General features: G+C 39.0%; 1 protein-coding gene across 6 annotated transcripts in view; it reads left to right on the forward strand.

The window, feature by feature from the left end:
* Nucleotides 1-12,830, forward strand: part of CCDC141 (coiled-coil domain containing 141) — a 144,008-nt gene that overhangs the window by 44,815 nt on the left and 86,363 nt on the right. For all 6 annotated transcript variants that reach the window (XM_050968968.1, XM_050968971.1, XM_050968967.1 and 3 more), the window contains exon 7: nucleotides 7,958-8,077. In XM_050968968.1, the coding sequence (XP_050824925.1) occupies nucleotides 7,958-8,077 (120 nt within the window). The remainder of the gene's footprint in view (nucleotides 1-7,957; nucleotides 8,078-12,830) is intronic.

The following is a 12,830-nucleotide window of genomic DNA, read 5'->3' on the forward strand; positions in this document are numbered from 1 at the left end:
ACATTTTGGGACAATGTTCTGCCACAGCACCACAACCCCATGTGCCCTGTTCCGTTCATTCCCCCTGAAGCATCTGGCACCGGCCACTGTCAGAATATAGGATACTGGGCTAGCTAGATCATTGTTTTGACATAGTATGTCCAGTCAAGCCATGTCCTGTAGCCCATGGAGAACAATGGATACTGGGAGCAGCACTACATTTTTAATGCTCCTGCTACAGGTAGTTCTTTGAAGACAGTGAATTCTGGAATCCCTCTTTCATCCCCACAATAACAAATTATAGTTTCTTCTGGCACCATTCTACATCTCTGTACAGAGGCGCAAAAGTCAGAAATCCTGCATGTACACATGCTTGTGACCAGTACAGCACATGTGTGTACTCCACACTGTATGGCATGGGCCCACATCTTCACTGTAATCCTGTCTAACAGTTGCACTAGTTTATGTAACCATGGCATGATTTGATCGATACAGGTTATTTTTGACAAGACTCACCAGAGTTTCATAACATACATGTCCCAGAGACCAAATAAAATGTTCTCTCCAAAAATAATTGGACAAAGCATTTTTAAAAAGCAAAATACACTTCTGGTTCACTAAATTCATACACATAGAGTAAAGAAATCCAGGTACAATGTGTAATTAAATTACATTGCCACATTTCAGCTTTTAGCGTCAAAGTAGGAGCATGGGGGATCTTGATCCTATCGCCCTGATGATTTGCTGCAGATTTCAGAAGAAGCCTTTCCGGCTGATCACAGCATTCAGCAAGTCTCTGCACTTCTGCCCTCTACCCACTGATGAGGCTCTCGCCCTTGCTCTCACAGAAGTTGATCAAAATACAGCAAGAATTTATCCCATCAGGTAGATATTTCTCAGCAGCCTCCAGACTCATCATGAGACAACTCCATCTCCCTTACAAATGCATACTCCTCTGTCATTCTACAGCTGCTCAGAGTTTGTAGTTGAACAGGTCCTTCCTCTTGTCCAAGTGTCCAGTAAATGGCTTCAGAAGCCAGGGAAGCAGAGAGTAAGCTGTGTCTCACAGAATGACAGGAGGAATGACAGTACCATTTATATCCATAGTAGCCATGGGAGCAAATTTTCCATATTTCATTAAAGACAACGGATGCGAGTTTCAAAAGATCCTAGCAATTTGGACCTTTTCAAGACCGCTTTAACACTGATGACTCTTCTAGGCCAGTGGTTCTCAAACTTTTTCTTTCATGGACCACTTGAAAATTGCTGAGGATCTTGGTGGACCACTTATTGATCTTTCCAAATGTTGTTTGTACTGTTAGCTACCTATTGTAAAGCGCTTTGGATAAAAGTGCTATATAAAAAAAACTTTAAAATTAATGTTTTTTGTTCTACAAATAAAAGCACACAGCTCATATTTTAATATCAGTAGTCTTACCTTTCTAATGCGATGGATGCACCCTCTCTCCTCCTCTACGGCAGCCCCAAGCTGGGACTGGGAAGGGGGGGGGGTCTCTCCTTCTCTCTCCTGCCACAGCAGCCACAGAGCTGAGGCTGGGAAGGAGGGCCTTCTCTCCCTGGCAGCGGCAGCCCTGGGACTGGGGAAAGTCACCTCTTTCTCTGGCTGCCATAGCTCTGCACATCCCAAATTCCCACCACCCCATCTTCTCACCCCACTGCCCCCTCCCACCTACCTCCTATCACCCCCAAAGCTAACACCTCACCTTACATGTGCATCTTCTCTAGGGTCCAGGCACCTAATTAGTTGAGCCACACCTGTGCGGCTCCACTAATTAGGTGGGTGGCCCTTCATTGTCTCGTGTGGCTGCCTAGACTCACACCTTAGAGGGAGCTATCCGCGGACCACCTGAATGGAGCTCGTGGGCCACTGGTGGTCCGTGGGCCACTGGTGAGGTACTGTAGGTTGCTGCTAATCTTATTCTGAAACATCAAGTATTATAATTGCCAGAGGCAAAACTGGATTTCTTGGTATCATCATGGCTAGATGGATTACTATCCTGTATGAAAAATCCTGTGTTCCTATGAAAGTGTTATCTTTCCAGCCTGTGGCTATAGAATGATAGCTTGAACAAATCCCCTTTTTCAACCAAGATACTGTAAAAGAGAAACTGCTAAATAAGAGGCCAGAGCTTTTACTATGAAAATCATGAAATATCGTCTAACACTTGAGAGGCACGATGCTGCTCAATTCTGCCCTGGCTGCTGCTTTGTCTATATCACCAGGAAACTGTCCAGCAAAAGAACACACCTTAAAAAGTAATGTTCTTTCAATTCTCAGTGGCTACAACTGATGTTTCAAAACAAATTTAGCCAAGTCGGTTGGAAATGTATCATATTGCAAAGTACACTTTCCAAGAAAAAGGGTCCTTCTCTAAATCCTTCTTCAAAGCTTGGAAGTACCAGGAGTTAGTACTCCTAGCTGTGATGCTTTCATCAACTACATGGTCATTGCAGCTTTATCCAAGTATATCAATAACTTACAGGCAGAGAGAGGGGAGCAAAACAGAAGACTCTCTGCAAAATACTTTGCTATCTTACATTGGGTAAAGAGGGGAAAATATTTTGAATGAATTTGCTTTAAAACCATACTACAGAATCTCCCCAAGACGTAGGGTGGGGTGGAGTGACGTGCAAATTTGGTCAAACTTACCACAGATTTCTAGTTGACCTAAACATTAATGGACAATTATCTTTCACTTACAGAGTGCCAAGTTGAATCCAGCCTAGTTTGGGAACATCCAGAAAATCTTTACTATCTGGTTTAGGGTGACCAGATAACAAGTGTGGAAAATTGGTACAGGATAGCGGGTAATAGACTGTAAGAGTTGTCTATATAAGACAAAGCCCCTAATATTTGTACTATCCTGATAATAGAATGATCCCAATGATATCAGGACGTTGGATCGCTTTAATCTGGTTGCTGTTTGGTGTGTGTGTGTGTGTGTGTGTGTGTGTGTGTGTCCATTTTCTGCAGAATGGGTGTTGACATCACAAACACCACCATTACAGCTGATAATCTACTGGTGATAGCTTGAGGAGATGGGCTGTAGCTCAGATAGAATGCTTATTCAACCACCTGCCTTGTCATGCCCAGCTGTGGTCCAAGGTTGATGCAGACTAGCAGGCAGAGACAGGTCCTTGCAACACTGTTCTAACTATGGACCTGTAAGGTGTCAGTCTGGCACCTTACGCAACATTCATGCACAATTATGGAACAATAAATACTCTGGAAAATTAACTGGTAGAACTTATGACAAAGTATCTTTTTAGACTTATGCATATGCATTTTTAAGTACTGGTTCTCATAGCCTCACGGCAAATCTGAAGTCTAATATTTTGCTCTCCCTGTGTGTGCTGAACTTCCATTAATGTCAAGTGGAGTTCTACACATATAAGGAGAGCAGCCTATTGAACTCTGATTGATGCTAATGGAAGTTTGGGAGACATAGGGAGAGCCGCATATTGGAGTCAAGCCTGCTGTGAACATGTGAGAGTAGATTTTTACCCTTAATACCTGTGTTTTTCAAAGGATAAGTATAAAACACAGATGTCTCCCTGATCTGGTTTTGAAAGAGAAACTAAGCAAACGTAAAGATCACAATATATATTTCCTTGCCCCGAAGAACTAAAAATGCAACACCTTCGTTCTGCCTTGAATTAGAATGTAACGGTCTGATAAGCATAATCATAACGTTTTTCTTTATCAGTATTTTCAATATGTAAAAATGTACCTTGTTTTACATTTAAAGAGCTGACCTTCCTTTTCAGATACAGCAGCATCTTATTTTGCTGATAATCTTCTTCATTAATGAAAATCAGAGGCAGATTGGGCTATTCTGTGCATAATTAATTTTCTCGGCAAGATGATTTATGAATGTAATTTTTCTCAATTGTGCCAATCATGCATATATGAGACAAACAAATAAATTAAACTTAAGCTATTCATGGTCCCTGGGTAAAAGGTTGTGTCAAGGGCAGAGATAAGGGCTAAGTCAGATTTGTGGGACAGCATAGCACACCCTCATCTGCAGTCCATGCAGACACACAGAAGGGAAATGATCCTTCTTTTTAAAGGAAAAATATTAACTACTGGTAGTTATCAGTTCTTGTGTCGTTAAGAAGGTAGAACTAACAGCCCTGTCACCCCTTGGTGCTGGATTTCATTTACTAGCAATTTAATCGATGTAAAAATAACGATGGTAGTGCAGTCATTTAAAGGTTCTGTTATGGGATCTTTACCTGAATGAATGTGACCCACTCTTTTCTCCTGCTGATCTTTACACAGTGGGCTGGGTTAATAGCTGTATGTTCTTTTTTACTGAAAGATGTTCAGCATGCAAGACTGGGGAACTGATTTAACCATTATTGCCTTCATGATACAGTTTGGGGCCATAGCTGTATTTGGAAGCTGCTTTCAAATATAGGCCCAGGTTTCCATTTTTAGTACCAAGCACAGTATGAGCTGAGCAAACCCTGAATGTCAGCATGCACAAGTATAACTGGGAAGCTCCAACAGTGACTAATGCACCAGAACTGCTTGGATTTATGGAAGAACTGTCTAAATAATCTACATATGCTCTTTTCGGGTTTTCCAAAAGCTGTGTCCCCTATGGTCTCTGCTGCTGCTGCCACCCGCTAGAGTGAAGGAAAAACACTGGCAGGTTGGAGACAAACCTAGACATTTTCACCTAATTCATAAGCAATTAAAATGTGCATAAAATTTCTGAGTAGACCTTCATATGTCTTCAGATGTGCTCCGAGCGCTTTCTGTAAATGGTTTTCATAAAAATGAAAAATTGATTACATTTTACCCTAAGTGCAGGAATATTTAGACTGGAACATACCAGTAATTAAATTATTAAAATCTGTTTAGTCAGATTTGTTTAAAATGATTCTTTGCTAGCTACCTGGGGTGAAATCTTGGCCCAATTGAAGTTAATGGGAGTTTTCTGAAGACCCCTCCCAACTCCCGCCCCTGGTGTATTTATAGTTGTCTCATCTCCTGCAATATCATTTATTCTACTACTGGTATACTCATGCATACACACGTTTCATGCAAGAACACACCTTTCACAGATCCATCACTGACAAAAATGAAGCTTGTATTCTGGACCAAATTTTATTTTGTGCATATCATCATCAGACTGGGATCAACAGTAATAATACACAGGACTTTCCATCTTCAAACATTAACTAATAAACTCTCCCAACACTTCTGTGAGAGACAGAAAGAGAAGATTGTCTTCCTGTTAGAGAAGGGGAAATAGAGGCAGACTTGGGATGACATAAATCAGTATCAGAACCAGGAGTGAAACTCAGAACTTCTTAACTAAGATCCCTAGGTTTTCTGTCTCAAGCCTCATTCTGATTTTAGGCTAAGGCCCCAGCCAAGTCAGCTATCCTGGGTTTAAAGCACCACTGAACTTGGATGAGATGTTTTTGTGTGTGGATGGGTGAAGGTTAGGGGTAACGCGCACGGAAGTGCTTAAGATAACTCTGCAATTACCATATTTTAACTTACAACAGTTTCCAGGAACAGATAGGGATCCTTTCACTCCTATTTCCTTGGGTAATTTATAGCAAATATTGTGGTCAACAGCATGCTGTAAGGCTGTCATGCACTCAGGGTTTTAAAAAATTAGTAGTTTTGTTTATCAGGCAATCAACATGCCCTGTAGCTTGTGCACAAAAAATAAAAGCCGACCAAAAAGAAATTTCTGAAAAAATAGAATTCTGTGGGCTTCGGTCTTAAACACCAAAGATAGCTCTTGCATAATCTTACACTGCTAATATCACTCATTGACATCTGCAGTACTTAAACCCCAACTGCTTACACTCTTGATAGTTAAAATAGACATTGCAAGTGGCTAAGGGGTGAGCTTCTTACAGTAACAGAGTTAAAGATTTTATACTCCTCTGCTCAAGTCTATAGAAGCATGAGTTTGTTTTGGCAAACAGCCAGTGTTTTCCATAGAAAAGAAAATTGCCTCAATTTACAGGGAAATTCTTCTTTCCCCTGTAGCATACGCATTCAATTTTATTTTGATGGATGCGAAGTACATGTTTTGTATGTCTTCTTCCAGTATAAATGTTTTCATAATTTTGCATTGCTAAGAGTATGTTTGAGAGGATGAGGAAAGAGGAAAGGAAAGGTTTCATGGTTCAGAATTTTGGTCTGATTCCTACGTTTTAAATTTGATTTGATTGAGTCAGGTATGTAAACATTACTCCAAGACTCCCTTGGGCTTCCACTCATCTCTTCATTCTGCATAATCAACTTTCCTCCTTATAGGTCTGTCTTCATCAAAGGGTGACTTGTACAACTCTAATCCCATTTTTGAGAGCACAAAATAACCAGTGTCATGCTGTATTCCAGAGATGGGCCAGGTCCAAATGCCTCTAATGCTGATCAAAGTGTCAATCTGAACTTCGTGACTTGGGTCCACTTCTACCACAAACCTTCCACTGAGAATGAGTGCTTGTGAGAGCTCATCCTCCCTTGAAAATGAAAATATCATGTGCCTTACCAAATGTGAATGGCTTTTATGACAATAGTTCTCACTTAGGATGACCAGACAGCAAATGTGAAAAATCAGGACAAGGGTGGGAGGTAATAGGAACCTATATCAGAAAAAGACCCCAAAATAGGGACTGTCCCTATAAAATTGGGACATCTGGTCACTCACGTCTCACTTCACACTACCTTGGTTTTTGTTCAAATAATTAAAAAAGAATTATTTTTTGAATTGTATTTTTTTAAGCAGGGCACATACAAAACTCCCATATGCTTTTGTTTGTAACATGTATCACCAGGATACTGTGCAGAAAAACGAGGTCCCCTGTGTGTCAATAAATAAATAAATAACTTGGAAGCACTTTAGAAAGTAGTTTTGAGACTCTGCCATCAAATTAAAATTTAATTACATTAATTATCTGTTTACTTTCCTAGCTCCGTTGAACTCCTTAGGTAATTTGCCCACTATATTATTTCAGATGTGTTGAAAGCATTTTTTTGTTATAAAGGTTCTTTTGGTTTTTAGAAAAATATAGAATAAAATAAAATTTAAAAAAGGCCTCCACAGAAGCAGATCTCAGGAAACTCTTAGAAACATGCTTTCAAGTCTATATTCCTCATACTGTACAAAGGAGTTTTAAATGTGATATATAGAATATGGTAGTGGCTTTGCAAGACTTGAAAAAGATTGGAGCAGGTCTCGTAGGTACTAACTGATTCCCAATACTATTTTAAAATGCAAAGCTTCACTCAGGGATCTTTGGCATGTGTTGTTTACAAGGAATGTATAAGGTACCTACTGTGCATCAACTAGAAGTAGATGCAAGTCATTCTGGGCAATTTATGAGATACATTAACTACTGCATTTGTTTGCTGAATATTCTTGTTACAGTCAGTCTAGCAAGCTGTAACTGTTTTTTGGAATACAAAAAGATTACAGTAGCTTCATTGAATTATTGAAGTTATAGTTAGAAAAGACCTATCAGGTCATCTAGTCATTGCTTTATATGCATCATTGTAAATATGCTCAGATTTATAGTCACCTACTGTACATGAATGAGCATTTTTCCTAGGAAAAATGTATGATTTTTTTACCATTTTAAACTATGTATGTCTTCTTCCACGTTACTGCTTCCTGATTTTTCTATTCCTTCAGTATCACCCACCATACTGATTGATAAATCATTTGACATACTTTATGAAAAACAAGTCTTGTTTTGTTACATATATTCCTATATATGTGCACTTTGACACATGATCTATTTCATATAGGTATATGAACTTTTGAATTAAAACATGAAGACACAGTGCTATGTATCTAAAATTGGGGCTTAATTTGTATACTAAGTTGGTTCACTTAATACCCCTGAAAGGTTGGACAATTATTTCTCAGCTTTTGAAACTCTTCTCAACTCAAAAATCTCATTTTTGTGTTTTATCTAGGTAACATCTTGGTACAGGAAAAATATGAGTGATTATCTACATAAGCAAAATCTAGGCTCATCGTTAACAGAAAATGAAGAGCTACTTCATGAGCACATGGAAATGGAATTCAAGGCTAAGGTAAGAAATATGAAAATATTAAAGGAAAAAACTAACATACATTATATTTATATATATATATATATACACACACACACACACACACACACACACACACACACACACACACACAGAGAAGATGTGTACAGTCTATATGTTTGTGTATATGAGAGAAAAGTTTTATTTTAAATATAACTAGTATTACACACACAATGTTCTTGGTACGGTTTTTCTCACCCTAGCTTTTCCTATATTCATGATAATGTAAAGCAATGACAAAGTAATTGTACATTTTGTTTAACTACCACCTTTCAGTATAGTGGCCAAATAACTAGATATGTCATTTAGAAATAAAAACAACATTGCAAGGGCTTAAGGGAAGTAGTTAAACAATTTGAGATAGTTTTGATAATGGTAAAAATAGGTGTCCAGTCACTATTACTGTAATGCTTTGTCACTGAAATCTGCAGATCATGTGGCAACAAAGTGGGTATAATGTAGGTTTCAAGAGGAATTTTTAGCAGTATGTCTGAAATAACATGATGGGACAATTTTATTCCTCTGCTGCATAAATGATGAGGGTGGGTTAAAGATTATGTTGATATGAAAAAGAAATATATTTACAAAACAGAGAGCATAAATATTAGAACTCTCTTGCAGTTACTTGATTTTGATGTGAGTGTAATAGTTCTCTAAAGTGCTGGTACAATACAGTGAAAATAGCTTGGTGTGCCATTTTGGACTGGACGTGTTCAGAGAACTTGGCTCACAGAACAGGCCTGTTTTGCGCTAAAAAACTTTGTTCATATAAAAATGTAAGTTTTTGAAAGGTGACTGAACTTACCAGACTGACCAGGTTTCTGAATGGCTGGAGTTATATCTTCTCTAAGCTTTAAGGTTAATAGACCATCAGTTTGTTTCCATAATTTATAGTTAACTGCTTCAGTGCTACCAGGTAAGCGGGTGAAAATGCACTTCTAATGCCATCCCAAGCATCTCATACATCCTATTTGAAGTCACAGGTTTTTTGTCTAGAAAACATTTGTTCTTAACAGCATATCACCACATTCTGCTGCAGGATGCACACTGCTGTGAATACTAGTAGTGATGGGGTTAAACACTAATGATTGAGTTACAAGGCATTTCCAAAGGAATATTATGACCCGCTGGTAGAAGTTGATGGTCTGGAGTGCCATCAAGGCTCACTGAATCCAGCTAGTCATTAATCCCCAGGAAATTCACTGCACTGAAGTTGTTGTTGCAGTTTACTATATCAGTTGAAGAAATGTCACAACCCATGTTTTAAAAAATAGTAAAATATGCATTTTCAGTCTGTACAGCAGTGGACCCTGATCCATGGCTGGCACCTCAAGGAACTATCACAATAAAATAATTTTATTTATTTATTGCTTATCTAAATAACTCTTCCCCTATATATTAGCTAATCAGGTTGTTTGAATCATCCCAAAGTATCCCATTCTTCATCTAATGTTGTTTTAGAGGGTTGATTAGCATTGGAAGCTTTCCGTACAGAGTCATAACTTAGGGCAGCTTACTTTTATCCTTCTGTTGTTGTTCTTAGCAGCATGTTCTAGCTCAGGGAAATAAAGTGCACTGAGTAGATTTTGTGGAATATATGCCATGCTTCTGATGTGAAATGTGGACACACAAGCTAGCTTAAGCTGCACACAGCAAATGTATTGCAGAAAGATGAGCTACAGGTCTGTGTATCTGTTACCTTTTCATTGTACTAAACTGACGATATTACAAGCAGTGGGAAAGAGAAATTTGACACTCTCCTATATTTTATTTCCAGCCTGAATATTCAAATGAGTGTTTCTGTAAAATTTGTTGGAATGGTAGAAGCTTTTAGTAAATGCCATCACTAGACGCACTGATGTTTTGCCTTGATGGCAGAAACACACCAAGACATAAGCTGATACCAAGTTCAGAGGTGCTCCCAGTTCAGGCTAAGTAATATCAGCACAATTTCTTCTACAGCACCTCCCTGTTGGTGACTCCACAGTGGAACATGTCCTTGTATCTGTAAGTCCCCAGTCCCTAGTCTTTTGTGAAACCTTCCATCTGATAAAAGGTTATCATCTCTTATCTCCAAACTGCAGGGATGTCCCTTTAACGATGTAGCAGGCTCATTTCTGTATCTTGGGATCCACTAGTCACACCATAACTCAGTTTGATGAAGGCCAGCTCTGATGGACTTCTCAAAAACAATTTTTACACACACACACACACACACACACACAGAGTCAGGAAAGCATCAGAAATGTGCTCCTGACCTCCCCTTTCATCTATCTTTCCCAGATATATATGACTATGTATAGGTGTCCATGCAGCCCATTCTGGCCAGAACAGTCCCTTTTTTAAGCCCTGTCCCAGGTCTTCCAATATTTTTGGCTACAGAGGGCATTTGTCCCATTTGCTCTTGCCAACTGATCAAGTTGGCAAAAGCAAATGGAACAAATGCCCACTTTTGTCAAAAAGTGGGGTGTGGTGCAGAGGAACATGCATGGGGGCGAGCAGAGATGCCAGCCCTGTGCAGGGGGGAGGCTGGGCTGAAGGAGGGGACAGACAGGGTTCCAGCGACCAGAAACAGCCTCGAATGGGGAGCTGGCAGGGTTCAAGTGACCAGTAACATTCGGGGAGGGGCACCTCGGGTGACTAGCTGGGGCCAGCCCCACGCAGTGTCCCATTTTCCCTTTGGGAAATATGGTCACCCTAAATATGATCCCTTTTACCATCTTTTAATCCCTTATTTAAATGTCCCTGAAGAGCTATGGCCTCAACCTTGAATTGCAGGATTTTGAATCTGAAATATTTTGCAGCTCTTAGGACAGCCTCCAAAATCTGATGCTCTTCCTGGATGAGATCACTGCATTTTAAATTTCTGCACTGTACATGCAATCCTGTTCTGATTGTTTGTTACTGTAGAAAGCTTCCTTCATGCTAAATCATGTTTTGGTTGTCGTTACATTGTAGCAGCTCCAGATGTACGTGTGATCATCATTTCTGATATAGTTTACAGCAAATGCTGTACTAGGTTCGATCATCATTACAGTTCAGTCTCTCTTGACTGGTTTGCCAGCTGTTACATTTGCAGATTCAGGGTATTGCCTAATCAAGTATCCTTTTTTAGTACTTTTACCAGTTTAAAATATGTATGTTTATAAAACCTCACTATGAAAGTGTTACAGAAAGCTCAAATCTCCGCAGAAAAACGTGTCCTACTTCCCGGAACTGAGCTAGAAGCAAAATTACATATATTCATAGATTTTTAGACCAGAAAGGATCATTCTGATCCTCTAGTCTGCTGACTAGACTAAAGAATCTCACCAAGTAATTCCTGCATCAATCCTTTATCTTGTGGTTGAGCTACAGTTTACTTCTCAACAACATATTCAATCTTGATGTTAAAACTTCAAGCAATGGAGAGTCCATCATATCTGTAGTGAGTTGTTATAATGGTTAATTACCATCAGCATTACTCTTACATTTTTGTGCCCTATTTATTGTCTGAGTTTGTTCAGCTCCATCTTTCAGCCCATTAGATCTTGTTAATGCCTTTGTCTGGTAGACTGAGGAGCCCTCTACTGTCAGAAATCTCCCAGTGTGTGTACTTGATCAAGATCCCCTGATGTCTGATAAGCTATATAGACTTAGGAAACTCATTCACTTTAAGGCAGCTTTTCCCTATCTCAAATAATTCTTGCCTCTCTTTTTGGAATCCTTTCCAATTTTTCAACATCCTTTTTGAAGTGTGAATGCCAGAACTGGACACATTATTCCATTAACAGTCTCACCAGTGCTATAGACATAAATAATATCCATTATGTCCAGAGTCACTGCTTCGCTGGATGCCGTCCTCCAGCTTCTAAATGTGATCTACATTCTTTGTTCCTAGCTGTATAAACTTGCAGTTGGCTGTATTGAAATACATGTTACTCAAATGAGTCCAGCTTGCGTAGGGATCCAGATCAGTCTCTAATTGACCTGTCATCATTTACCATTCCACTAATTTTTGTATCATCTGTGAACTTTATCAAACAATTTTTTTTGTATTTCCTTCCAAATCATTGATATAGATATTGAATAGCATTGAGCCAAGAAACAGAGTAGTGGAAAAACAGAACACTAACATTTCACACTGCTTTCTGTAGAACAAACATTTTTCTCTAAAAGAACTAAGTCTACAGTCACATTGAGAGACTATTAATGTATATCAACGCTTTCAAGTGCTACAACTATCCAGCCTAAGGCACTTTTTGAGAGGATGGCAGTGTCCCCGAGGAGCATTATTTTGCAGCACAGCCTGCTACAAGATGCTCAAACGGAGATTAGTTTGCTTTTTTGAATGGCAGAATTGAACCTTGTATTGTTGTAAATTCCAGCTGGGAGCACATGCTTAGAAACAATGTAAAAAATGTGCCTACCCCACATTCAGGTCTTTGCTGAGCACTTTGTATTTTGGATTTACCTGGGTTGTTTTCAAACTGATAAAATTATTGCTACATGCCATTCTTTTCCTAGTCTCTGACCTGTCTGTTGCTTGAACTGAACATTCATTATATATCATGACTGCTTTACCAGTGATATGTAATGAAATTGAAAAACACCCATATAAAGTATTGCTTTAGTAAATCAAGCTCACATTGTCTGGGATGATTACTAGATGAACCAAGAAACTATAAAATACTATATAAGATGAAGGCACCTTTGCATATCATCGGATTTAAACAAAAAGATGATATCTGAAGCT

The sequence above is a fragment of the Gopherus flavomarginatus genome, chromosome 10, assembly GCF_025201925.1.
Source record: "Gopherus flavomarginatus isolate rGopFla2 chromosome 10, rGopFla2.mat.asm, whole genome shotgun sequence".
NCBI lineage: Eukaryota > Metazoa > Chordata > Testudines > Testudinidae > Gopherus > Gopherus flavomarginatus.